The 24183-nt window shown below is 47.2% G+C and overlaps 2 protein-coding genes across 10 annotated transcripts in view; both read right to left on the bottom strand.

The window, feature by feature from the left end:
* Positions 1-1375: 1375 nt before the first annotated feature.
* LOC121005667 lies at positions 1376-12702 on the bottom strand. Its single transcript, XM_040438441.1, has 2 exons — positions 12698-12702; positions 1376-2433 (listed from the first exon to the last, which is right to left on the bottom strand). The coding sequence occupies exon 2, from the start codon at positions 2420-2422 to the stop codon at positions 1376-1378; it is 1047 nt and encodes a 348-aa protein (XP_040294375.1). The 5' UTR covers positions 2423-2433; positions 12698-12702.
* The window catches only part of LOC121004381 (keratin, type I cytoskeletal 13-like), a 90149-nt gene continuing 72063 nt past the window's right edge, over positions 6098-24183 (bottom strand). For 5 of the 9 annotated variants that reach the window (XM_040436574.1, XM_040436575.1, XM_040436569.1 and 2 more), the window contains one exon: positions 6098-6296. In XM_040436574.1, coding sequence (XP_040292508.1) covers positions 6277-6296 — 20 coding nt within the window. In that variant the 3' untranslated portion in view covers positions 6098-6276. Of the gene's footprint in view, positions 6297-9018; positions 9069-9878; positions 10100-15847; positions 15974-16430; positions 16593-16684; positions 16842-17056; positions 17140-18695; positions 19460-24183 lie in introns of those variants that run through there. The other 4 variants (XM_040436576.1, XM_040436578.1, XM_040436579.1 and 1 more) reach the window with 4 other exon arrangements.

The raw sequence follows: 24183 nt of genomic DNA, 5'->3' as shown, positions 1-24183 counted from the left end.
TTAGATCTTGCTTCTTTCCAAAGGGATATGTGTTTGTATGGGTGATTGAGTCCCTTTACATTTAGTGAGAGAGTCTTAATAGTCATATTGGGTGTGTAGTTGAAGCTAAGGCCCCTTTCACACGGGCGAGTTTTCCGCGCCGGAGCAATGCGTGAAGCACACGAGCGGTGATATTCACGCATCACTAGCTCTATTTTGTGCGTTTTTCACACAACATAGGCGCCATAGAAGTGAATGGGGCTGTGTGAAAATCGCAAGCATCCGCAAGCAAGTGCGGATGCGGTGCAATTTTCACGCATGGTTGCTAGGAGTCGATCGGCATGGGGACCCGATCATTATTATTTTCCCTTATAACATGGTCATCCCTTATAACACGCTCATTACATAGTCCGTCACATGATCCATCACCATGGTAAAAGATCATGTGATGAACCATGTGATAAGCGCAGTGACGTCATCAAAGGTCCTATTCCTCAAAGAAGAAGACAGAAGAGATGTCGGCTGCGCGATCAAGTGGATTAAGGTGAGTTAAAAAAAAAATTTTTAACCCCTCCAGCCCTATTGTACTATGTATTCTGTATTCAGAATGCTATTATTTTCCCTTATAACCATGTTATAATGGGAAATAATACAATCTACACAACCTTGAACCCAAACCTGAACTTCTGTGAAGAAGTTCGGGTCTGGGTACCACATTCAGTTTTTTATCACGCGTGTGCAAAACGCATTGCACCCGCGCGATAAAAACTGAACAACGGAACGCAATTGCAGTCAAAACTGACTGCAATTGCGTACCTATTCGCGCGGGTTTGCCGCAACGCATCCGGACCTTATCTGGACACGCTCGTGTGAAAGAGGCCTAACAGTTTCTCTTTTTCTTCTGTGACAATGCTTAGTGTTGGACATCTGGTCTCCTGAAGAGCCTTTGTTCAGCTGGGTGTTGGGGGATCTGCGAGGGTTCTGGCTTTGGTGAGCCCTTGCTGGTTGCAATTACAGTGATCTGGTTTTTGGATCTAGGTGGATTTAAAAGAAAAAAGGGAACACAAACAAAGGGGAAAACAAAAGCGAACAAATAATCCCTATTTGTGTTAGGGAAACAGAGAACGATCTGAATGCTTGGCAGATGCGTGGGGACACTCATTGTGGACTAGTTTTCACTTCACGTTTTGCATAAGTTCAGGTCTTCTGAGGGTTTGAGATCCATTCTTCTTGCATAGTGGGGATTTCTTTCTTCTTTCTTGTAGTGGTTGTGTCTACGTTGTTAAGTTGCCATTGTATGAGCAATTTTTGCCCTTCATTTGTATTGCGGATGATGTGGGTTGTTCCTTCTTTTTGTAGGATTAACTTAGTAGGAAAGCCCCATCTGTAGGGTATCTTATTTTCTCTCAGGCATGAGGTTATTGGATGGAATTTTTTCCTTTCCAGTATAGTTGCTTGTGAAAGGTCGGTGAATAGAATAACGTGCCTGTATGGATCGGGTAGAGATTGGAGTTTTTCGCCGCAGACATGATTTCTTCTTTGATATGGTAGAAGTGAATACGGGCAAGGACGTCTCTCGGCTTGTTTTCTGGGATGTTTTGGGTTTTGGAAGTCTGTGTGCTCTATCCACAGTGAGGTCGAGAGGTGAAGCTTCTGGTAGCAGGGCCTGCATAATTTTTTGTAGATATTTAGAAAATTCTCCTGGGGACACTGTCTCAGGGATCCCCCTAAATTTGACATTGTTTCCCCTAGTGCTGTCTTCTAGGTCTGCTAGTTTTGCTTTAATGGCTGTGATGTCGTCTTCTTGGGAGTTATGTGCGTCTACTAGGGTATTGTGTGCATTTGCGTATTCCACCATTTTGTTTTCAATGGGATTTACTCTCTCTCCCAACTCATCTAGGTTTGTGGAAATAGCGTTGCACATTTGTGCTATGTCAGCTTTGATGGAGCACTTTAAAGCCATCAGCATTTCTTTCATCAAATTTACTGTGATGATGTCATTAGAAGTGGGTATCTGGGCAAATACTCCCATGGTGTGGGGTGATAGAGAAGTGGACGCGCCTACCTCATATGAAGGGGTTTGATTGTTGTCCATCCTTGGTTTTTGCTTGGCTGGACTTCTAGTTTTTGAGGTATCTGAGAAAGCTGCATCTTTTTCTTCTTGCAGTATCTCCTGCTGAGTTATATTGAAGCTTTTTGCTCTCTGTATCGATCTTGCAGGTTTGGTGTTTTTAAAACCAGTTCTGGTTGTGTCTCTGCCTGGAGTCTTTTCAGCTTTTGATAGTTGTTTTGTATTCCTCCTATCTTCTCTCTCCTCTATAGATGCCGAGGGGGAGCTGCTGCAGCTGGAGGAGCGTGAGGTCTGACGCGTGTCCTTCTCCGCTGCCAGGAAGAAGTCGGCGAGGTGCTTCAGGGGCTCCCTGCTTCTCCTGCTCTTCACCATGGTGGGTAACTCTGCTATATTTCGCGATTTGGAAGTTTTAAAAGGCTGTGTAGATCGCCTGAGGCTGTTGGATCAGCCTCGCTATGCTTGTGAAGTGCGGAGCTCCTTCAAACTACGACCATCTTGCCCGGAGCTCGGCCATGTAATATCCACAGCGTACAGTGCCAACAAATTTGATAAGATTTTATGCTGCGGATCCTCGCTGCAGAAATTCACAGCCATTCCTGCGGAAAAAATAAAGGCTTGCAAGACATGCAGTTTTTGCTGGAATATTTGTCACATATCCGAGTCAAAATTCACATCAGACTTTTATGCTGTATTTTCTGTCATGTGTGGGTTTACCTTTAGGCCTTTGGGTATGTTCACATGGTTGTAATAGTGCACTAAATAATTATACGTGGAATCTGCATTAAATAAAATCTATGCATTTCCTGTGCGGTTTTTTTAGATGGTCTGAAGGGGTTTACGGTGTGGATTTTGATGTGGATTTTGCTGCCTTTATAATTTCCCTGTGGAATCCACACAAAGGTTTTTTTCAGACTGAGGATTTTGGACAAGGGTTTCAGCGCAGATTCAGTGCCAAACACTGGGCTGAATCTACACTTGAACCACTTGCCATTGTTTTCAATAGGTGGTTGTACTGCAGTTGATGTGGCCGAGGATTTTTGACGCACGCTTTTCAAGACTGCACCAAGAATGTACAGGTCCATTTTTGCTGCACGTACCCCTCTCAAAGATGCAGCAGGAGCCTGTTCTCCGTTTAGCTCCATTCAATGGAGTTAAACCTAAAGCGGGTCTGCATTAAAACCCCCGGCAAAAACCGCAGCACAGCGCAGCTGTTTCGACGCTGACAAAATCCTCCATCCGAACATAGCCTAAGAATGAACATGTTGCATTTTTTCTACAATGCAGATTTTCTATCCAAGTTTCCAAACGAAAAAGGAGAGTAGATTCAACGCAGAGTATGTTCAAACAGGAAGGATACACTGTGGAGTTTCTGCCGTGGAATTGTGGGAAGGAAATCCACAGCAATTATTATTGTAGCAGAGTGAATATTTTATGAAATCACATCCACTCACTGCAGGAAACATCTCTGCAGAATTCATACGAGATTTGACTTGTGGTGGGGATTTGCAATGCATAAAGTGCATACACTGCGTGCAGAATTATTAGGCAAATGAGTATTTTGACCACATCATCCTCTTTATGCATGTTGTCTTACTCCAAGCTGTATAGGCTCGAAAGCCTACTACCAATTAAGCATATTAGGTGATGTGCATCTCTGTAATGAGAAGGGGTGTGGTCTAATGACATCAACACCCTATATTAGGTGTGCATAATTATTAGGCAACTTCCTTTCCTTTGGCAAAATGGGTCAAAAGAAGGACTTGACAGGCTCAGAAAAGTCAAAAATAGTGAGATATCTTGCAGAGGGATGCAGCACTCTTAAAATTGCAAAGCTTCTGAAGCGTGATCATCGAACAATCAAGCGTTTCATCCAAAATAGTCAACAGGGTCGCAAGAAGCGTGTGGAAAAACCAAGGCGCAAAATAACTGCCCATGAACTGAGAAAAGTCAAGCGTGCAGCTGCCAAGATGCCACTTGCCACCAGTTTGGCCATATTTCAGAGCTGCAACATCACTGGAGTGCCCAAAAGCACAAGGTGTGCAATACTCAGAGACATGGCCAAGGTAAGAAAGGCTGAAAGACGACCACCACTGAACAAGACACACAAGCTGAAACGTCAAGACTGATTTTTCTAAGGTTTTATGTACTGATGAAATGAGAGTGAGTCTTGATGGGCCAGATGGATGGGCCCGTGGCTGAATTGGTAAAGGGCAGAGAGCTCCAGTCCGACTCAGACGCCAGCAAGGTGGAGGTGGAGTACTGGTTTGGGCTGGTATCATCAAAGATGAGCTTGTGGGGCCTTTTCGGGTTGAGGATGGAGTCAAGCTCAACTCCCAGTCCTACTGCCAGTTTCTGGAAGACACCTTCTTCAAGCAGTGGTACAGGAAGAAGTCTGCATCCTTCAAGAAAAACATGATTTTCATGCAGGACAATGCTCCATCACACGCGTCCAAGTACTCCACAGCGTGGCTGGCAAGAAAGGGTATAAAAGAAGAAAATCTAATGACATGGCCTCCTTGTTCACCTGATCTGAACCCCATTGAGAACCTGTGGTCCATCATAAAATGTGAGATTTACAAGGAAAGAAAACAGTACACCTCTCTGAACAGTGTCTGGGAGGCTGTGGTTGCTGCTGCACACAATGTTGATGGTGAACAGATCAAAACACTGACAGAATCCATGGATGGCAGGCTTTTGAGTGTCCTTGCAAAGAAAGGTGGCTATATTGGTCACTGATTTGTTTTTGTTTTGTTTTTGAATGTCAGAAATGTATATTTGTGAATGTTGAGATGTTATATTGGTTTCACTGGTAAAAATAAATAATTGAAATGGGTATATATTTGTTTTTTGTTAAGTTGCCTAATAATTATGCACAGTAATAGTCACCTGCACACACAGATATCCCCCTAAAATAGCTAAAACTAAAAACAAACTAAAAACTACTTCCAAAAATATTCAGCTTTGATATTAATGAGTTTTTTGGGTTCATTGAGAACATGGTTGTTGTTCAATAATAAAATTAATCCTCAAAAATACAACTTGCCTAATAATTCTGCACTCCCTGTAAAGTGCAATCCAGAGCAGATCCACGTCAAAATCAATGACAAAACTACATCTAACTCACATCCGATTTCTCAGCAGAAATTACATCCCATGTGGACGTACCAGTAGTGTCACTTAACTCTGATTTTTTTTTTTATATGGGTGCATTCACACGACCATTGTACGTGGACAGCAAACCATGGACCCACAAAACACGGGCACTGGCCGTCTGCACTCCGCATCGCAGACCGGTTGACTTCAACGGGTCCACGATCTGCAAGATGTGGCGTAAGATAGGACATGTCCCTTCCGCGTCCTGTGGGTCTTTTGTTTGCTGTCCGCAAAACGGAGTCAGCTGTTCAACAGTCCCGTGAAAGTACCCTAAAATGTTGATTGATGGAAGTCTGATCGCTGAGACCTACAACAATTGCTAGAACAAGGAGCGAGAAGTATGTTCTCTCTCCTCGCTTTCATTTCCTGCAGTGAGGAGAGAGAGTGCTGTTTGTGAGTACTTCTCTATCCTCATTCTAGCGATCTGTGGGGTCTCAGCACCCAGATCCCCACCGATAAAAACTTTTGATATACCTCTATAAGATTTTTTAAAAGTTCTGTGATACTATGGGTACATCCACGCAGAATGTAATTTCTGCTGAAAGATCGGATGAAGATAAGTTAGATATGCATTTGTCTTTGATTTTGCTGTAGATCTGCTCTGGATTTCAGTGACACCATAAGTCTGTATGTGTTTCTCACCCCTTCCTATAGTGTTCTTTTGGTGTTTGCCAGACAGAAATGTGTCAACATTCCTTCTCTTTTTACTGTATGAAATAGCATATACGGAGGCATCCAGTTAAAAAATAAACAGTTTGGCCTTATAAGTGATGTTTGCCACTGTATGCCTACACTATGGCTTGTTTCAAAGCCATGCACCCGCTAAGCAGTTATCTGACAACTCCTTGTCCAGGAATTCAAATAAATAAGCAGTAAACACACATGAGGCAAGAATAAATTGCAAAAAAGAAAGGATTTATTGATCACCATAAAAGCTAGAGAAACACCTTGTAAACTAGTGTCCTTGCATTTGAAGAAACAGGGAGAAGAGGTGGAAGGTATATATTGGCAATGCAGTATAAAACAGACTGTGTGACGACGCCATGTTTTTTCTGGGTTGCTTTGATTCAGGCTCAGCGGACTCTTGTAGTAGCTGTAGGGAGAAGACGGAGGGTTGTTATTCTTCATTATACACAGTCACAGTTTATATTTTATTGTACACATACAGGGCCGGCCTTAAGTGTTCAGGCGCCCTGTGCGAGCTAACCTTGTGGCGCCCCCCCCCCCCCTAAAAAAAATTATTTAAAAATATTGTGTGGCACAGTGTATGCTATATGTGTATAACAAACATATTTCACATGAAAACTTACAGTTACTTGGCTTGGCCCTTGGGGATCTCGGACGCCACTTCCACACTTTGGCCGGGGGCTCGGCAGAGCTGATGAGGTGTTTTATCCTAATGAGAAAGATTTCATAATAAGGATTTGGAGAAGGGGCAGAGGGATAGCAGAGCAGGGAGAGGCTGGTGCTGCTACTAGGGGGTCATACCATGGGGGAGTAATAAAGCCCACCATAATGCCCCCCCCAGTAGTAATAATTCTCCTTATAATGTGAAAGTGCAAAAAATACCCCCTTGTAATGCCCCCATTTGAGCTAATGTCCTCATAGTGCCCCCATAATGTGCCAGTATAAAATACCCCTATATAGTGCCCCTAGTAAATGACTCCATAGTGCTCCACACCCTCCTTCCTCCTAGTGCCCCCCATAATGTACCAGTATAAAATGCTCCAGTAGATGCCCTCAGTGTCCCCCATAATTTGCAAGTATAAAATACCCCTTAGTGCCCCCCGTAGATGACCCCATAGTACTCCTCTCCCCCCTTCCCCATAGTACCCACCATGTGTCCCAGTATAAAATTGTACTGTACAGAGAGCCCATATAAAATACCCCTTCTTTGTGGCCTCAGTAGATGACCCTATAGTGCCCCCAATCATGTGCCAGTATTAACAGCCCCCCCCTTGCCAGTAATAACAGCCCCCCCTTTTGCCAGTAATAACAGCCCCCCCCTTTGCCAGTAATAACAGCCCCCCCCCCCTTTGCCAGTAATAACAGCCCCCCCCTTTGCCAGTAATAACAGCCCCCCCCCTTTGCCAGTAATAACAGCCCCCCCCCTTTGCCAGTAATAACAGCCCCCCCCCTTTGCCAGTAATAACAGCCCCCCCTTGCCATTAATAACAGCCCCCCCTTGCCATAAATAACAGCCCCCCCCTTTGCCAGTAATAACAGCCCCCCCCTTTGCCAGTAATAACAGCCCCCCCCCCTTTGCCAGTAATAACAGCCCCCCCCTTTGCCAGTAATAACAGCCCCCCCTTTGCCATTAATAACAGCCCCCCCCCCTTTGCCAGTAATAACAGCCCCCCCCTTTGCCATTAATAACAGCCCCGCCCCTTTGCCATTAATAACAGCCCCCCCCCTTTGCCAGTAATAACAGCCCCCCCTTTGCCAGTAATAACAGCCCCCCCTTTGCCAGTAATAACAGCCCCCCCCCTTTGCCAGTAATAACAGCCCCCCCCTTTGCCAGTAATAACAGCCCCCCCCTTTGATATTAATAACAGCCCCCCCCTTTGCCAGTAATAACAGCCCCCCCTTTGCCATTAATAACAGCCCCCCCTTGCCATTAATAACAGCCCCCCCCCTTTGCCAGTAATAACAGACCCCCCCCTTTGCCAGTAATAACAGCCCCCCCCCTTTGCCAGTAATAACAGCCCCCCCCCTTTGCCAGTAATAACAGCCCCCCCCCTTTGCCAGTAATAACAGCCCCCCCCCCCCCCCCGGTCAGTAATAACAGCCCCCCCCCCCTTTGCCAGTAATAACAGCCCCCGCCAGTAAAAGTATTGTACATAATAAATTTTTTTTTAAAAAAACACATACTTACCTCCATGTCAGCGATGCGATGCAGGCCTCTTCTGGCCTGTGTCCCACTCTGTATGGCTCAGGCGGCGCGATGACATCATCGCGCCGACTGCGCCGGCCTCTGATAGGCTGCCGGCCTAGTGCCTGCAGCCTATCAGAGGAAGGGAAAGGGACACGCCTCTCCCTCCCCTACCGCAGCACAGCACAGGCAGGCATCCGTATCGCTGTCCTGAGGACAGCGATACAGATGACTGGAGATGAGCGCTTCCACAATGGATGCGCTCATCTCCCTGTGCCCCGCCGCCGCCATTACACTGCGAGCTGTCGGCCGCCGGCGCCCCTGTTGCTATGGCGCCCTGTGCGGCCGCACAGCCCGCCCACCCCAAAGGCCGGCCCTGTACACATACTGAGACCCAATTTTTTGGCTTCCTCCAACAGTCACAGATTTTATGGGTATAATAAATGGGTCATCCAAGCAAAGGTGTATCACGCCAACAGCTATACAACCCATCTCTTCCAAAAGGGTACTGGAAATCAAAAGTTGGGTGAGGGGCAAACATGGGCAATACGGTTCTTGGAGGGGAGGGGTGTATAGTACCATGAACTAATACAGTGGAGGCTTCATTTTTATTTTTTGCTTTAGAATGTCTTCTACTGCATGGGCACCCCTATCATAGCTGCTCAATATTAAACACAGAGCCTTTATGTGAAAAATCTTTGTGCTATATATTCTAACCTTACCTTTTCTCATAGAAAAAAGGAAAGTTTAGACTGGACTAAGGGGGTTTTCTGCTTCCAGGAACTGTACCACTCCTGTCCAGGGTCTGTGTGCCGTATTGCAACTCAACAACACAGCCCATGGACAAGAGTGGTGCTGTTCCTAGGGAAATTCCCAGACCAATTATTATTTTTTTTTTAGACTGCCCCCCACCTTGTTAGCTATAAAGTGTAAAGATATTTACATGTAGTAGTAGTGCTTGTAGTTGAGGAATATCCACCAGTTACAGGAATCCTGGAAAACAGACATATAGTTACCATAATGTACATGTAAAATATACAACATCCTTTAACATATATTACCTATATATAAAATCGCTAGAGTTTCGGAGACTACAAGGTCAGTCTGGCCATACACATGCAATGAGCCCAGATCTATCACTCTTGATATCTTCATTCACATACCTACTTGGTTCTTCTGAGCAAGAATATGTTCTAAGTTCGAAGAGGCAATGGATCATCTCGCCGACAACAAGAGGATGGGCAGCTGAAATCCAACATGCCCTCTTCTGGTCTCCCAGACATGTGCCCCAGGGAGGACCCCCACATACATTAGATGACTGGCTGGTTCAGCCAAAATTGGTGGGTTCGACATACACTTAAAGTATATGGCCAGCTTAAGGTGGAAGGGATATCTTCATAGATAGGAAAATGCTTGATGAGGATTGGTTGGTGATCAGGCAGAAGAGCATAAGTTCAAATAGAATGGCTAACATTATCAGGTGAGGCCAAATTGCCCTTCCTGCTCTATTGCCTTATAGATTGCTATTGTTTGTTTTAGTTGTGCATTTACTGTAGTTGGTTCTATTATAGATGTATCCAACCAGTTAGTTACTGGCATAATGGTAGCATCTCTCTGTAGCTAAATTGAAGTAAAGAAACTATAATGTAGTATTATTATGCACATATGACCATGCACTGACTGTGGCCTTCTGATGGGTGGTGCCCCATGTTTACAATGCAGACCCCAAATATGGTGGCCAGTATATAATAAAAGATCAATGACTTGCAAATAGCAGAAAATAATTGATTCTGCAGGACTCACTTGCTGTCTTGTCCATCCAGCAGCTCTCTGTATTTGGCAATCTCTTGTTCCAGGCGGGTCTTCACATCTAATAGCATCTTGTATTCACTGCTCTGAAGTTCCAGTTGGCTCCTAATCTCTTGAAGCTCACACTGGACCTTGGCTATGACTTCCTGGAGTTGTGACAACTGTGCGCAGTAGCCTCCTTCTGTTTCTGCCAAGGAGGACTCTAGAGCTGTTTTCTGCACGAGAAAGACGGTTTATTATGGGAATTCCAGGCGAACAGAATACAGTTTTATAATGGTAATGCCTTCTGAGGATCACATTGTATACATTAACCAGTACAGCGTTTTAAAAAGGTCTACTTGTAGAATATGTAGAATATCGAGTCCCTGCTTCATGATTAAACAGTAACTTTCCACACCGTCTGGTCATTAAATAGCTGTCGGAGGAACAAGTGTTCTTTCCTGACTACCTTGATTCCCTATTACTCACGTATTCCCTATTATTCACAGTGTCTGGTCAGCGGGGGTCCACCTGCTCAGGCTGCTGCCATTCACTAGAGCAGGGCCCGTGTTCTCCCATTTGAAGGAAGTGGCGGACATGTGTAACACCCCAGAGTGGTGTTACAACTTCTGCACCTTGCTACTGTCTTTATTGGTCTAACACAGTGGTCGGCAAGCCGCGGCTCGCGAGCCACATGCGGCTCTTTACACACTTTAATGCGGCTCTTCTGCAGGGCTCCAGATGCCATTTGCGACTGGACCCGCCGCCGCAGCTCTGCTCAATACAGCGGCGGGCACAGGAGATGATCGTTCTCAGCAGCGCAGGAGGAGTCTCTCCCTCCCCCCTGTGTTGCTGCCCCCGCCGCTGCCAATAAGAAGAGACGGGAGGAGGAGGGGAGGGGCTGTGGCCACTGCGCCACCAATGAAGAAAACTGACCTGTTAATACAAATACAGGAGGCGGGTGCCGGAATCAAATAGCCGGCACCCGACCTCTGTGACAGGGAGCTGCGATCCGCTGCAGTTGAGTTAACCCTTCAGGTGCGGTACCTGAGGGGTTAACTGGCGCTGATCGCAGCTCCCTGTCACAAAGGTCGGGTGCCGGCTATTTGATTCCGGCACCCGCCTCCTGTATTTGTATAAGAAACGTTGGTGGCACAGTGCGCCCCCCCCCCAGTATAATAAACGTTGGTGGCACAGTGTGCCCCCCCCAGTATAATAAACGTTGGTGGCACAGTGCGCCCCCCCCCAGTATAATAAACGTTGGTGGCACAGTGCGCCCCCCCCCCCCCCAGTATAATAAACGTTGGTGGCACAGTGGGAAGTGCCAATGAGGGTTAAAAATAATAAAAGAAAATTAACTCACCTCCTCCAGTTGATCAGGTAGCTGCCGGTCTCCTGTTCTTACTACTTTCTAGTTTCTTCAGGACCTGTGGTGACGTCAATGAGCTCAACACATGGCCCATTACCATGGTGATGGATCATGTGATGAGCACAGTGATGTCACCACAGGTCCTGCGTCCTGAAGAAACTAGAAAGAAGTAAGAACAGGAGACGATCAATTGGAGGAGGTGAGTTAATTATTTTTTAATTTTTTTAACCCTCATTGGCACTGCCCACTGCGCCACCAATGTTTATTATATTGGGGTGATGGGGGGGGCGCACTGCGCCACCAATGTTTATTATACTGGGGTGTTGGGGGGGGGCGCACTGCGCCACCAATGTTTATTATATTGGGGTGATGGGGGGGCGCACTGCGCCACCAATGTTTATTATATTGAGGGGGGGCGCACTGCGCCACCAATGTTTATTATATTGGGGTGATGGGGGGGCGCACTGCGCCACCAATGTTTATTATACTGGGGTGTTGGGGGGGGCGCACTGCGCCACCAATGTTTATTATATTGAGGGGGGGCGCACTGCGCCACCAATGTTTATTATATTGGGGTGATGGGGGGGCGCACTGCGCCACCAATGTTTATTATATTGAGGGGGGGCGCACTGCGCCACCAATGTTTATTATATTGGGGTGATGGGGGGGCGCACTGCGCAACCAATGTTTATTATATTGAGGGGGGGCGCACTGCGCCACCAATGTTTATTATATTGAGGGGGGCGCACTGCGCCACCAATGTTTATAATTTTGAGGGGGGGCGCACTGCGCAACCAATGTTTATTATATTGAGGGGGGCGCACTGCGCCACCAATGTTTATTATATTGAGGGGGGCGCACTGCGCCACCAATGTTTATAATTTTGAGGGGGGGCGCACTGCGCAACCAATGTTTATTATATTGAGGGGGGGCGCACTGCGCCACCAATGTTTATTATATTGGGGTGATGGGGGGGCGCACTGCGCCACCAATGTTTATTATATTGACCTTCTACTATGCATTCTGTATTCAGAATGCTATTATTTTCCCTTATAACCATGTTATAAGGGAAAATAATACAGTGAATAGACTTTCATCCTAGGAACCATGCGTGAAAATCGCACCGCATCCGCACTTGCTTGCGATTTTCACACAGCCCCATTAACTTCTATGGGGCCTGCGTTGCGCGAAAAACGCACAACAGAGCATGCTGCGATTTTCACGCAACGCACAAGTGATGTGTGAAAATCACCGCTCATGTGCACAGCCCCATAGAAGTGAATGGGTCCGGATTTAGTGCGGGTGCATTCCAGTATTTTGAATGCCGGATCCAGCACTAATACATTCCTATGGGGAAAAATGCCGGAGCCGGCAATTCAGGCAAATCTTCATTTTTTTTCGCCGGAGATAAAACCGTAGCATGCTACGGTGTTATCTTTTGCCTGATCAGTCAAAATGACTGAACTGAAGACATCCTGATGCATCCTGAACGGATTACTCTCCATTCAGAATGCAGGGGGATAAAACTGAGCAGTTATTTTCCGGTATAGAGCCCCTGTGACGGAACTCAGTGCCGGAAATGAAAAACGCTAATGTGAAAGTACTTTAAAATATTAAGTTTAAATCCCCCCTTTCCCAATTTTACATATAAAATATATAAACAATAAATAAATAAACATATTACATAGCCTTTTTAGTCACCTTGTCACCCCAAAAAATAGCATAGGACTGTTCTATTATGGGCCGAATGTTTCATAAAATGCGAAATGCACGCAGCTTTTTTTGGTGTTTTTTTTTTTTTTTGCACGGTATTGAGTATCACAATACTTTTTTATGGTGACGAAAGCGAATCACGATACCAAAATTTTGATTCAGTTTCGATTTGGCGACTAAAAATTTGATTTGGCTCCTAAATTTTTCAGTTCAGGAGCCAATGGCTACTAGGAATTTTTTTTAGTCTGGAGCACTGTTCTGTGTGCCGGGCGCCCGCTCCCCTCCCTCCTCTCGGGGGCGGCAGCCTGCGGCTGTCCTGCCTACATGTGTGCCGTGCGGCACTCAGGCCAAAGGAGGCGTCACTGACTGTCAGTGGGGCCGCGGCGGAGGGAGGCGAGGAGGCGGAGCTGCTCTGTCTGCTGTGGCCTGTAAAAGCTGCCCCTCCAGGCTGGCAGCAGAAGAACACAGTCACAGAGTAACACTGAGGCACGACTTGTTGGAACTTGGCCGACCCTGCTGGACTCTAGTCTGGACTCTGGAGAAGACACCTTAAGGCAGAGCCAGCTGAGATTGGAGCCAGGACCAGACCGACCCCACTCCAGCCAGACCCTAGTGATATATCAGGTACCGACTCCAACATTGTCCCTCATCATGTCACCCCCCCGATGGTGCAGACTCCAACATTGTCCCCCATTAGGGAGCATAATGGATGGGGGCTGACGGCTGTCATGGGGGGCATGATGGCTGACATGGGAGTAATGATGGATGGGTGCTGACGGCTGACATGGGCATGATGGATGGGGTGCTGACATGGGGGGCTGACGGCTGACATAAGGTCATGATGGCTGACATGGGGGGCATGATGGATGGGGGCTGACGGCTGACATGGACATGATGGATGGAGTGCTGACATGGGGGGCTGATGGCTGACGGCTGACATGGGGTGCTGACGGCTGACATAGGGGCATGACGGCTGACATGGGGGGCATGATGGATGGGGGCTGACAGCTGACATGGGCATGATGGATGGGGGGCATGATGGCTGACATGGGGGGCTGATGGCTGACATGGGGGGTAATGATGGATGGGGGCTGACATGGGCATGATGGGGTGCTGACGGCTGACATGGGCATGATGGATGGGGTGCTGACGGCTGACATGGGCATGATGGATGGGGTGCTGACGGCTGACATGGGCATGATGGATGGGGTGCTGACATGGGGGGCTGACGGCTGACATAGGGGCATGACGGCTGACATGGGGGCATGATGGATGGGGGCTGACGGCTGACATGGGCATGATGGATGGGGTGCTGACGGCTGATATGGGGGGCTGATCTGAGGTATGATTAACATTGGGGGTCTGATTGGTGGTCTGACCTGAGGTATAATGGAAAATATTGTTTCTGATTATACTCCTCTAAAACCTATGTGCATCTTATAGGGCGAAAAGTACAGTCCTCATACCAGATTGAAGCAGAGCGAAGATATCAGGACCACACAGAGGAGAAGCCAGCTGCTGCAGACAGAACCAGGACCAGGTGAGCTGCGGGCGGGGCGGGGGGAGGGGGGGGTCACCGAGATGTAGCTTCGCTTGTGTTGCCAAAAAATCCTTGCACAGGCTCTGGTCACGTCCACGTGACAGGGCCGGTGCAAAGAGTCCCACAGTACCCGACCTATGTGGATACTTGCATGCACAATATTCTCAATAAAAACTTATTGAAACTAAAAACAGTGTACCATCCTATGTATTTTCGGTTTTAAAAATGTGGCTCTCAAAATAAATTTCAATCGTGGTTTTGGCGAGATTTGGCTCAGTTGAAAAAAAAGGTTGCCCACCACTGGTCTAACAAAATGTCATCTTATGTATTGTTGTCCAGGTCCTATACACTCTGCATTCCTACTCTGTTTGCAACTTCATATAATGTGCCTGTTTCACCAGCAGGCGGCAGCAAACACGGCAGAGCAGTACTTAGATAGAATGGAACTTACCATTCTATTCTAACCCCCTTCTGGAGAGAAGTGGGCTTGTCCACGCCAGTCAGAGCACCTTAATCTCTGCTAGCCATGGATACCAAAGCTTGAAGCCTCAGGAGTCAGGAGGAAAGTTCCCTGGCATAACCTAAATTCACACTACAGAGAAGAAGTGCAGCATACAGAAGAAGCTGAGTTATACAGCCAGCGAGTCAGTACAGCAGAGTCAGAGAGAAACAGAGCCATAGCAAAGTTTGCCTGCCAGTTTAATGCTAAAGCCTGCTGGAACCAAGACAAAACCTGAAACTGTTTGGAGAAACGCTTATTAAGTAAAGTTGCCATTGAACTTCATCTCAAGGTCTGGACTCAAGTTATTTTTTCAAATCCCTCAATTATTCCCCCTATTTATTGCTTAGGAGCCAAAGCCTGGGGTCCAGCCGTATCCAGGTAGGAGCACCGTGACACACATAAAGAGACATTTTAGGCCGCACTGTACCACTCTGCATTTCCTACACCTGTGATGCGATAAAGTAGGGCCCTGGGGGGAGGCCGCACGTTGCACAAGCTACTGCTCTATTCATCTCAATGAGTCAGCCAGGGATAACTAGGAAGCTATCTCCAGCAGTCCCACAGTGTTGAATGGAGTGGCAGCATGTGTGCTTTCTATGTTAGATATTACAGAAGCATAAAATGAAGCTCCTGGGCCCCAATTCAAAACCTATAATAGTACCCTTAACCTACAATGTGTATTTTTTTTATAATAATGGTGTCTTCTTATGTGGCATAGGGGCCATTAAACATTTTCAGGTTCCAGGGCCAAGAGTGATCGCTACCTCTTCACCTCTATTGGTGTATTTTACTATTAGTAGCCATGGGCTGTATTCATGTCTTCACCAGAGTCAATTGTACCTATGGCTCTGTTCACTTACCATACTGAGTTGAGACTGCAACTCTATCTCCAGACTCTGTAGAGTTTGTCTGAGGTTTGTGATTTCTGATTTAGAGGTTTGGACTTCTTGACTTCCAGTGACAACTTGTACTTTCAGTTCCTTGGTCTAAAACATACAATAACGTAAAAGAAGTTTATTAGTGACCTGACAGCTGTGGGATAAACATAGAGATTCCAATAAAATATTTGCCTGCAGAGAACAAAAAGCAAGATATACAACTGCTATGGGATTAAAGTGATTATTCTTTAATTAAGGGCGCATTCAAACAGGGCAATAATAGGCTGAACCAGAGTTCAAAAGAACTCTCATTCCCAATCAATTGGCCCTTGTAACATGGCAGCTATCAGCCAACAACTATTCTGTCGGCTATTCGCATGTTTTACGTGAGCCTTAAAATCATAGTTTTCAGCAGCACATCTCTCTGGTAAACAGGTAATATGCAAACAACATGAAGACCAAAAAATCCTAGTAGCCCCCATAAAGTTTGGACCAGGCCATGTAAAAGCCCTCTAAACCAGTGCACCATACAATTCAGATTGGCTTTACAGTTTTCCAAACTCACCTGGGCCAGGAACCTTTCTTCAGCTTCTTTTTGATATTTGTTAGCCAATTTTTCATAATCAGCTCTCATGTCAGCCAGGACCTTGCTCAGATCAATACCAGGAGCAGCGTTCATCTCCACATTGACATTTCCACTGACTTGGCCTTGCAGTCCCTTCATCTCCTATAACATAATTCCATAAATTCCATAATTTGGTCTACTGGAATACATAATCATCATAATCATAATCATTTACAAAAGTCTTGATATCTTACCTCCTCATGGTTCTTCTTCAGGTAGGCCAGTTCTTCAGCTAAGCTTTCAATCTGGCTCTCAAGGTCAGCACTGGATAAGGTGAGTTCATCGAGAACCCTGCGGAGACCATTGCTATCAGCTTCCACGCTCTGGCGGAGAGCCAGCTCGTTCTCATACCTGCAAACAAACATGCATTTTAGAGACTGAGTACAGATATATGTAACTACTACTAGTTTTCTAGTATATCAGAAAAAAGCTAAGAACTTAAGATGTCTGACACTGCTGAATCCAAACCCCTGATTGTGTGCAATTTTGTAACTTTGTTATTGAGCCCCATATAATTTGAACCCAAAGCTATCTAAATTGGTAAGGAATATATGACCAATACTTACTTGATCCTGAAGTCATCAATAGTAAGTCTTGTGTTGTCGATGGCCAAGATCACTTTGTTATTATCAATATTGGCAGCAAGGATCTGTAGAGTTATCATACAATAATTTTGAGAATATTTGTTGTATCATTTTGTTATGCTACCCATATTGTATCACTGGTGTAACATTGTTGAGGTTATACATGAAATAAATAAGAGCATGACTTAAATGCATGTGGTTATATTAGAAGACATCTTTTCAGCAGGCAGCATACCCATACCTGACCCAATCAGATATGTTATCATTTATAACAGTCTCTTGAAAGCCTTATATGATTATTCCTGGGTTATGCTGGTAATTTTTGATAGGACAACCAACAAATATATATTCCATAATTGCATGCAATGGAAGCAGTAATTAATATGTGTTTCAAAAACAGATAAACAGTAAAATGACAGGTATGTTATAATTTTTCTTGGTAACATTAAATTCTCAGGTTGCTAGTTTATCCTGTAGATTGCCTGTAACTGCTATACTGCCTTTAGGAAATGTTTAATGGGTTGTCACATGATCGGTCTGATTTTGTGCTACGTTATCAGAAAGCCTGAAGCCTGGTCTATTATTTCATGATATTTACTGATACATTTATAAAGAGTATTTGAAGAACATGTAACCCTTGGTACCCAGGATACATAACGTGACTATGCTGGGTGAGTACATGGAAGCTGTAGACAAGTCATAGTTAGAAGTTCCCTTATTCAGGGCAAAGGTTCAGTACCCTAGCCCTCTATCTAAATAACCTGGTCAAGTTAGGACAGTCTTGTTATCGACCCCTGGGCATCAAGAACCTAGGAAAGATACTCCATAAGCCTGCCCCAGCTACATCCTTGTACATTTACCCTCAGATCTTTTGTTCCCTCCTAATCAATGAAGTGTTAAGATAACTCTAACAATGTAACAACCCTGTGACTCTTATTGGACCCATAGATACCAAGAATCCCAAGCCCCATACCCTTGACTTAGTGTTGGGAACCTGCAAAGTCTCCATCTTTCCTCAAACATTGTAACTCAAGCAACCCAGTAAGGATCATATTGATCTAAGGGTCACTTATGCTCTATGAGATTGCTGGTGTGAACAAGGACAACAGTCCGATTTTCAGTTTGAGTTGAATTTTAGATGTACAATGCTCTCACAACGCATTGTAACAAGGTGTGTTTGATACCGATCCGCTCAAGGCATGGTTTCCCAATAGAGTCTTATTACTCTTGGAAGGTACGAAATCTTGTCTACCAAATTATTCTGTGTTTCATCTTGTTGCAGACTGTCTGTAGCTAATATCTACAGAGGTGTGAACTCTTGTTTATATCCTATTAATATTAACAGTTTAGGCAGTATATGAACGTCATTCCTGTTATATACTTGTAACATTGACACTTAGCTCATGATATCAGGGATACCTGCTGTGTAGGTGATGCACAATGACTTAATCTGCAGTTGCCAATATTCAGGAGGCTAAATGTAGCCCTAGACTGACCAAGTGTAGGATGTATAGTGTTAAGTTGGTTATCTGGATATAATAATACATTGTATATAAAGCAGAAAATACACCTGTGTAACATCTACAAGGACTAGATATTTTGAATTGAACTGGAGCCTTACCTTAGCACGAAGATCTTCGATTATCTTAAAGTATTGGCTATAGTCTGCTTCCTTTTTAACAGGACTCTGCTTATCATACCATTCCCGAATCTTCTTCTCCAGTTCTGCATTAGAATCTTCCAAGGCGCGCACTTTGTCCAGATAGTTTGCCAAACGGTCATTTAGGTTCTGCATTGTCATCTTCTCATTGACAGAAAGAATACCCTCTCCAAATCCACCTTGGTTAAAGCCACCGCCAAAGCCAGCTCTACCACCAAAGCCAGCTCCACCACCGAAGCCAGCACCACCACCGAAGCCAGCACCACCACCATAGCCAGCACCACCACCATAGCCAGCACCGCCACCATAGCCAGCACCATCACTAAAGCCAACTCCGCTACCATACCCAGCATCTGCTGCACCACCAAAACTAACTCCTGCTGCACCACCATAGCCACCATCAAAACCAGCACCTAAGTTGCCAGAACCAAAATCTGTACCCTGGTAGCAACCTGCATTTCCACCAAACTTTCCCCCTGCTGCACTGGAACCATATTTAGAAAAAGAAACAGAATTCCTTGAGCCAACTCCCCTTCCACCGGCTACAGACCCAGTTGATGCCCTGTAAGAAGTTGATGAAGACTGATAAGCCATGTCTACAAGTGGCAGATGATCTCAAACCAATATATTAGTCACTAATACAGCCTGTTCTAGTGCTGCAGGAGTATGTCCTGAACCCCACTAGTCTCCTTATAAATACTTTTCAATGGGTGTTACCTTTCAGAACCTATTATTCATTACGTGTCTGCCAGAAGTGAAATACTTGCCAATAATGAATTGAATACACTCTGCATTATTTTCCTTCTTGGATACAGTTGACACATGACTTTCACAGTTCACAAACCTATAATTTAGGCAGGGTGGATTCATGTAGGTACATATCACACAATGGATATGTACCTAGAAGGTGCCACGTCAGCACTCCCTCAGTGCGCCTGCGCCGATGACGTCTTCTCTTTCGGTGACATCATCGGCGCAGGCGCACTGAGGGAGTGCTGACGAGGCGAGCCTCCTTCTCTCAGAGCGCCTGCGCCGAGTCAAGACAGGCACGCGATTTTTGAAATGCAGACAGGGCCAGCCGGAGGAGGAGATCGCGGCTGGCCCTGTCAATCAACAGGAGGAGGGGGCGGTTTTTTGCGGCTGCTACCAGCAAGTAGACGCCCTACTTGCTGGTAGACAGGTAATTAGCATATTATAAAAGTGTGTTTTTTGCCTTATCTACAGAACGAAAATGATTAATAACATAATGTATAGATATATCGCAGTATAGGGATTATAAGTACCCCCAAAAAAAAAATGAGTTTAGTGGGGTGACAGAAGCCCTTTAATGATAGGGAGAGGGGCAGGATATCCATCACTGCCAGAGCAGAAAGAGACTACAAACAGTGCCTATCTTTGGTGGACTTCACACGTACGTTCATTACATGGTCAGCTTATTGAGTTTAATAGATATCACCATGTATTGCTTAATTTCTCCATCCTGAGCTATGAGGACATCAAGCAGGCTCTGGTCTGGCAGTACTTAACTTAACCCCTGAGTCTTACCGGAAAAAGCTCAGAAGTTTGCAGTGGGGTTCTACCCAGAGCTAGGCCGATCACATGCGGTCGACCAATGGTACACGGGATTGGAGCTCTCCACCATCCAACAGCTGAAGGAACTCATCACCACAGAGCAGTTCTTGTCGAATTGCCTGGAGGACCTCCAGCAGTACCTCTGTGACCAGAAGCCAAATGGGTCCTCTACAACAGCAGCCCTGGCCGACGAGTACACTAACAACAGGACTTCAGAGGCCCGGAAACCTGTCGGCTAGAGAGGGGGTAAGATACACTCTGCCCCTGCTGCCCCTACCCCTAGGCCCAAGTGGGCATCGGCCCCCGCTTCACTTTCCACACCGGTGGGGGAACACCGACTTTGCCACCTTTGTAAACAGCCAGGACACTTCAAGGCCATGTGTCCTCAGCGCCCGAGGGACCCGTCCCAGTCACCGACCCGGAAACCGTCCACTGTGTTGTGTGTCGGTGGGGGTGGGGAAAGATTCCTTCGCAATTTTCAACCAGTCACTGTGGGCCAGGCCATCGCCATGGGACTTAGAGACACCGACGCTGAGATGACTCTGATACGGCCTGAACTGGTGGAACCCCATGATTTATTGCCCGGGAGATCCCTTACTGTCTCCGGGATTGGAGGAGTAGAACCATTGCCAAGGTCTATTTGGACTGGGGCGCCGGTCCAGGAGTAAGGAAGGTGGGGGTATCCTCAAATATTCCTGCAAGTGTTTTGCTGGGGATGAACCTGGGATGGCTTGTGTCTAAGTAAGTGGCCGCTGACACCCCGAGGTCCGATCCCCCATAATGTGATGCCATGTCCACCCCTGTTGATACTGTTAATGTTCATAACATGCCTTTTAAAGGGGATGTGGGGGATGTAATGTGTGCCGTTCCCCTCAGTGGGGAGGGGGTCATTCATGTCAGCTGTGCTGAGGCCCCAGAGTGTGGCCAGCAAGCATGCTGGAACCTGCTGTCCTCGGGTGTGGTGAATAAGGGGACAAGCAGGGGGCAGACAGCTGAGGAGGATGCAGAGGAGGTCAAGGCGGTACCAGAAGAAGTAGGGCTCCCCGGTGAAACATCCATTCAGGGTTCCTCCACAATTGGGGTATGAGAGGGCCAGGTTAGTCCATCTGGACTGGCGACTTGGTCAGAAGCCGAATGGGAAGCAGGCACTACCAGCGGTGGCAGCGGTCATAGCTGCTGTCACGCACAGCGGGAATGCAGGGGCACTAGGGGCCCCTCAGGGGTCTGATGGCTTTCCCCCTTCCGAGCAAGTGGCTGCCGAGTCAGATGGAGACAGGTGCCAGGGACTTGACAGAGGATGTGGCAGTCTCATCCATTCTGGCCACGTCCAGTCAAGAGTTTCAGGCAGCATTAGTGGCTGACGCCAGCCTGACCACCCTCAAGGAGCAGGTGGCACAGCCCCCCTCGGACTCAGACCTCGAGCGGAGGGTCTGGGACCAAGAACGGCTGTACCGGATCACGGTCCAGCAGGGCTCACCGGATGCGTTGCCTAGGGACTGACGGCTAGTGGTACCCTATCAGTTCAGGACAGAGTTGTTGCGGGTTGTGCATAAGATTCCGATGGCTGGACACCTAGGGGTCGCTAAGTCATAGGCCAGATTAGCCCAGCATTTCTACTGGCCAAAGATGGGGCCCTATGTGGTTGCCTACTGGCGTTCATGTGACACCTGCCAGAGGGTGGGGAAGCCGGGGCGGCACCCCAAAGCCCCACTGGTAACGCTGCCCATAATTGAAGAGCCTTTCATTAGGGTGGTTGTGGATCTGATTGGACCACTGTCCATTCCCAGCAGCTTGGGGAAATGCTTCATATTGACGGTAGTAGACTACGCCAACCGGTACCCGGAGGCGGTAGCCTTGTCATCCATTCGGGCCGACAAGGTGTCCACCACCTTGCTGTAGATTTTCTCCAGAGTGGGCTTTCCACAGGAAATTCTCACCGACCGGGGGATCCAGTTCATGTCGCAATTGATGGAGTCCCTCTGTAGGCAAACACAGGTGCAACATCTGGTGACCAGCCTGTACCTCCCACAGACCAACGCCCTGTGCGAGCGGTTTAATGGGACCTTAAAGTAGATGCTTAAAGGGGTTATCCCATCATAATGATCACTGTTAAATCTGTTAATGATTTGACAGTGATCATTTTTGTAAATATATTTGATTAACCCATTCCCACAGATTAGGAGAAAATTAATCTCCACTTACCTCATTGTTGTCATTCGGTCTCCCCTGGTTACGGCCACCACTCTTCTCCTGAATCCCGGTGGCCTCGCTTGCGCAGAAGACTCCTTCTTTTCTCCTGGCCGAGCCGCTCGCTGTCCTGAAAGCGCATGCGCGATGGTGACTTCTTCCTGGCCAGAATAGTACAGAGCCGCGAACGCGCACGCCGGCTCTGTACTATACTGGCCAGCAATAAGTAACCATGGCGCCTGCACGTTCAGTCCAGTGCGCGGCGCGGCCGGGAGAAGACTTCAATCAAGATGAAGCCAGCCCCCATCCAGGATCTAGGAAGTGAACGGCGCGCTGGCAGCAGGTAAGTATGAAAATGCAAAGTGGGATAACCCCTCTAAGATGTTGGTCGACTCCCACGGGCGTGACTGGTAGCGGTACCTCCCACATCTGCTGTTTGTCTACTGAGAGGTCCCACAGGCCTCCACAGGGTTCCCCCGCTTCGAGCTCCTGTATGGGCGACATGTGTCGGGGCCCCTGGCTCTGGTGAGAGAGGCCTGGGAGGGAGATGTAGCCACCCCCAGAGTGTCGGTCGTCGAGCATGTCATGCGCTTCCGAAACAAGATGCAGGCCTTGTCGCAGTTGGTGCACGATAATATGGAGCAGGCCCAGGCCGACCAGAAGCAATGGTATGACCAGAACGCTTGTGAGAGGACCTACCAGGTGGGTCAAAAGGTATGGGTACTGATCCCTGTACCTCAGGACAAGCTTCTGGCGGCCTGGGAAGGCACGTACCTCGTGCATCAGCGCCTCAGCACCGTGATGTACCTGGTCACCCTGGACCATGCCCGGGGAAGGCGGAAGGCCTTCCACGTAACCCCGACAACGTGAACATGATGAAGGCACATCAGAACATGGAGGCATGTGCCCTCCTTGTCTGCAACCTTCCAGAAGGAGGGAGGAGGAAACCCTCTTGGACATGCTTACCTAGGTGAAGGCGGGTGGGTCCCTCGAGGATGTGGAGGTGGGCCAACAGCTCTTGAAGGACCAACGTTTCCAGCAATGGGCCCCCCTTTACCCCTTCCGGGATTTGTTCAGCAACAAGCCCGGAAGGACAGAGTTGGCCGTCCTTCACGTGGACACCAGGGATCACCCCCCAATCCAGCGTTCAGCATATCGGGTTTTCTTGGAGATGTAGCAGCACATGCGCCAGCCAGAAGATTAACAAGATGCTGAATATGGCGGTCATCCAGGCATCCAACAGCGCTTGGGCATCGCCTGTGGTCCTCGTCCCAAAGAAGGACCGGACCACCCGGTTCTGCGTGGACTACAGGGGACTCAACACTGTCTCGGTCACCGATGCGTACCCAATGCCACGCATCGATGACCTACTTGATCAGTTGGCCGGGGCCCAGTACCTGACCATCATGGATCTGAGCCGGAGGTATTGGCAGATTCCCCTGAGCCATGAAACGCAGGAACGATCTGCCTTTATTACCCCCTTTGGATTGTACAAGTCCACTATGATGCCGTTCGGCATGAAGAATGCCCCTGCCACTTTTCAACGGATGTGCAGCCGCGTACCTTGATGATATTGCCGTCTTCAGTCCCACATGGGAGGATCACCTAGAGCACCTGATGCAGGTGCTCGGGCAGATCCACCAGGCAGGCTTGACCATCAAGCCGGAAAAGTGCCAGCTGGGCATGAGCG

Source organism: Bufo bufo, chromosome 6, assembly GCF_905171765.1.
Source record: "Bufo bufo chromosome 6, aBufBuf1.1, whole genome shotgun sequence".
NCBI classification, from domain to species: domain Eukaryota; kingdom Metazoa; phylum Chordata; class Amphibia; order Anura; family Bufonidae; genus Bufo; species Bufo bufo.
The sequence above is the reverse complement of the archived record's forward strand: the minus strand, read 5'-3'. Positions and strand labels throughout refer to the sequence as shown.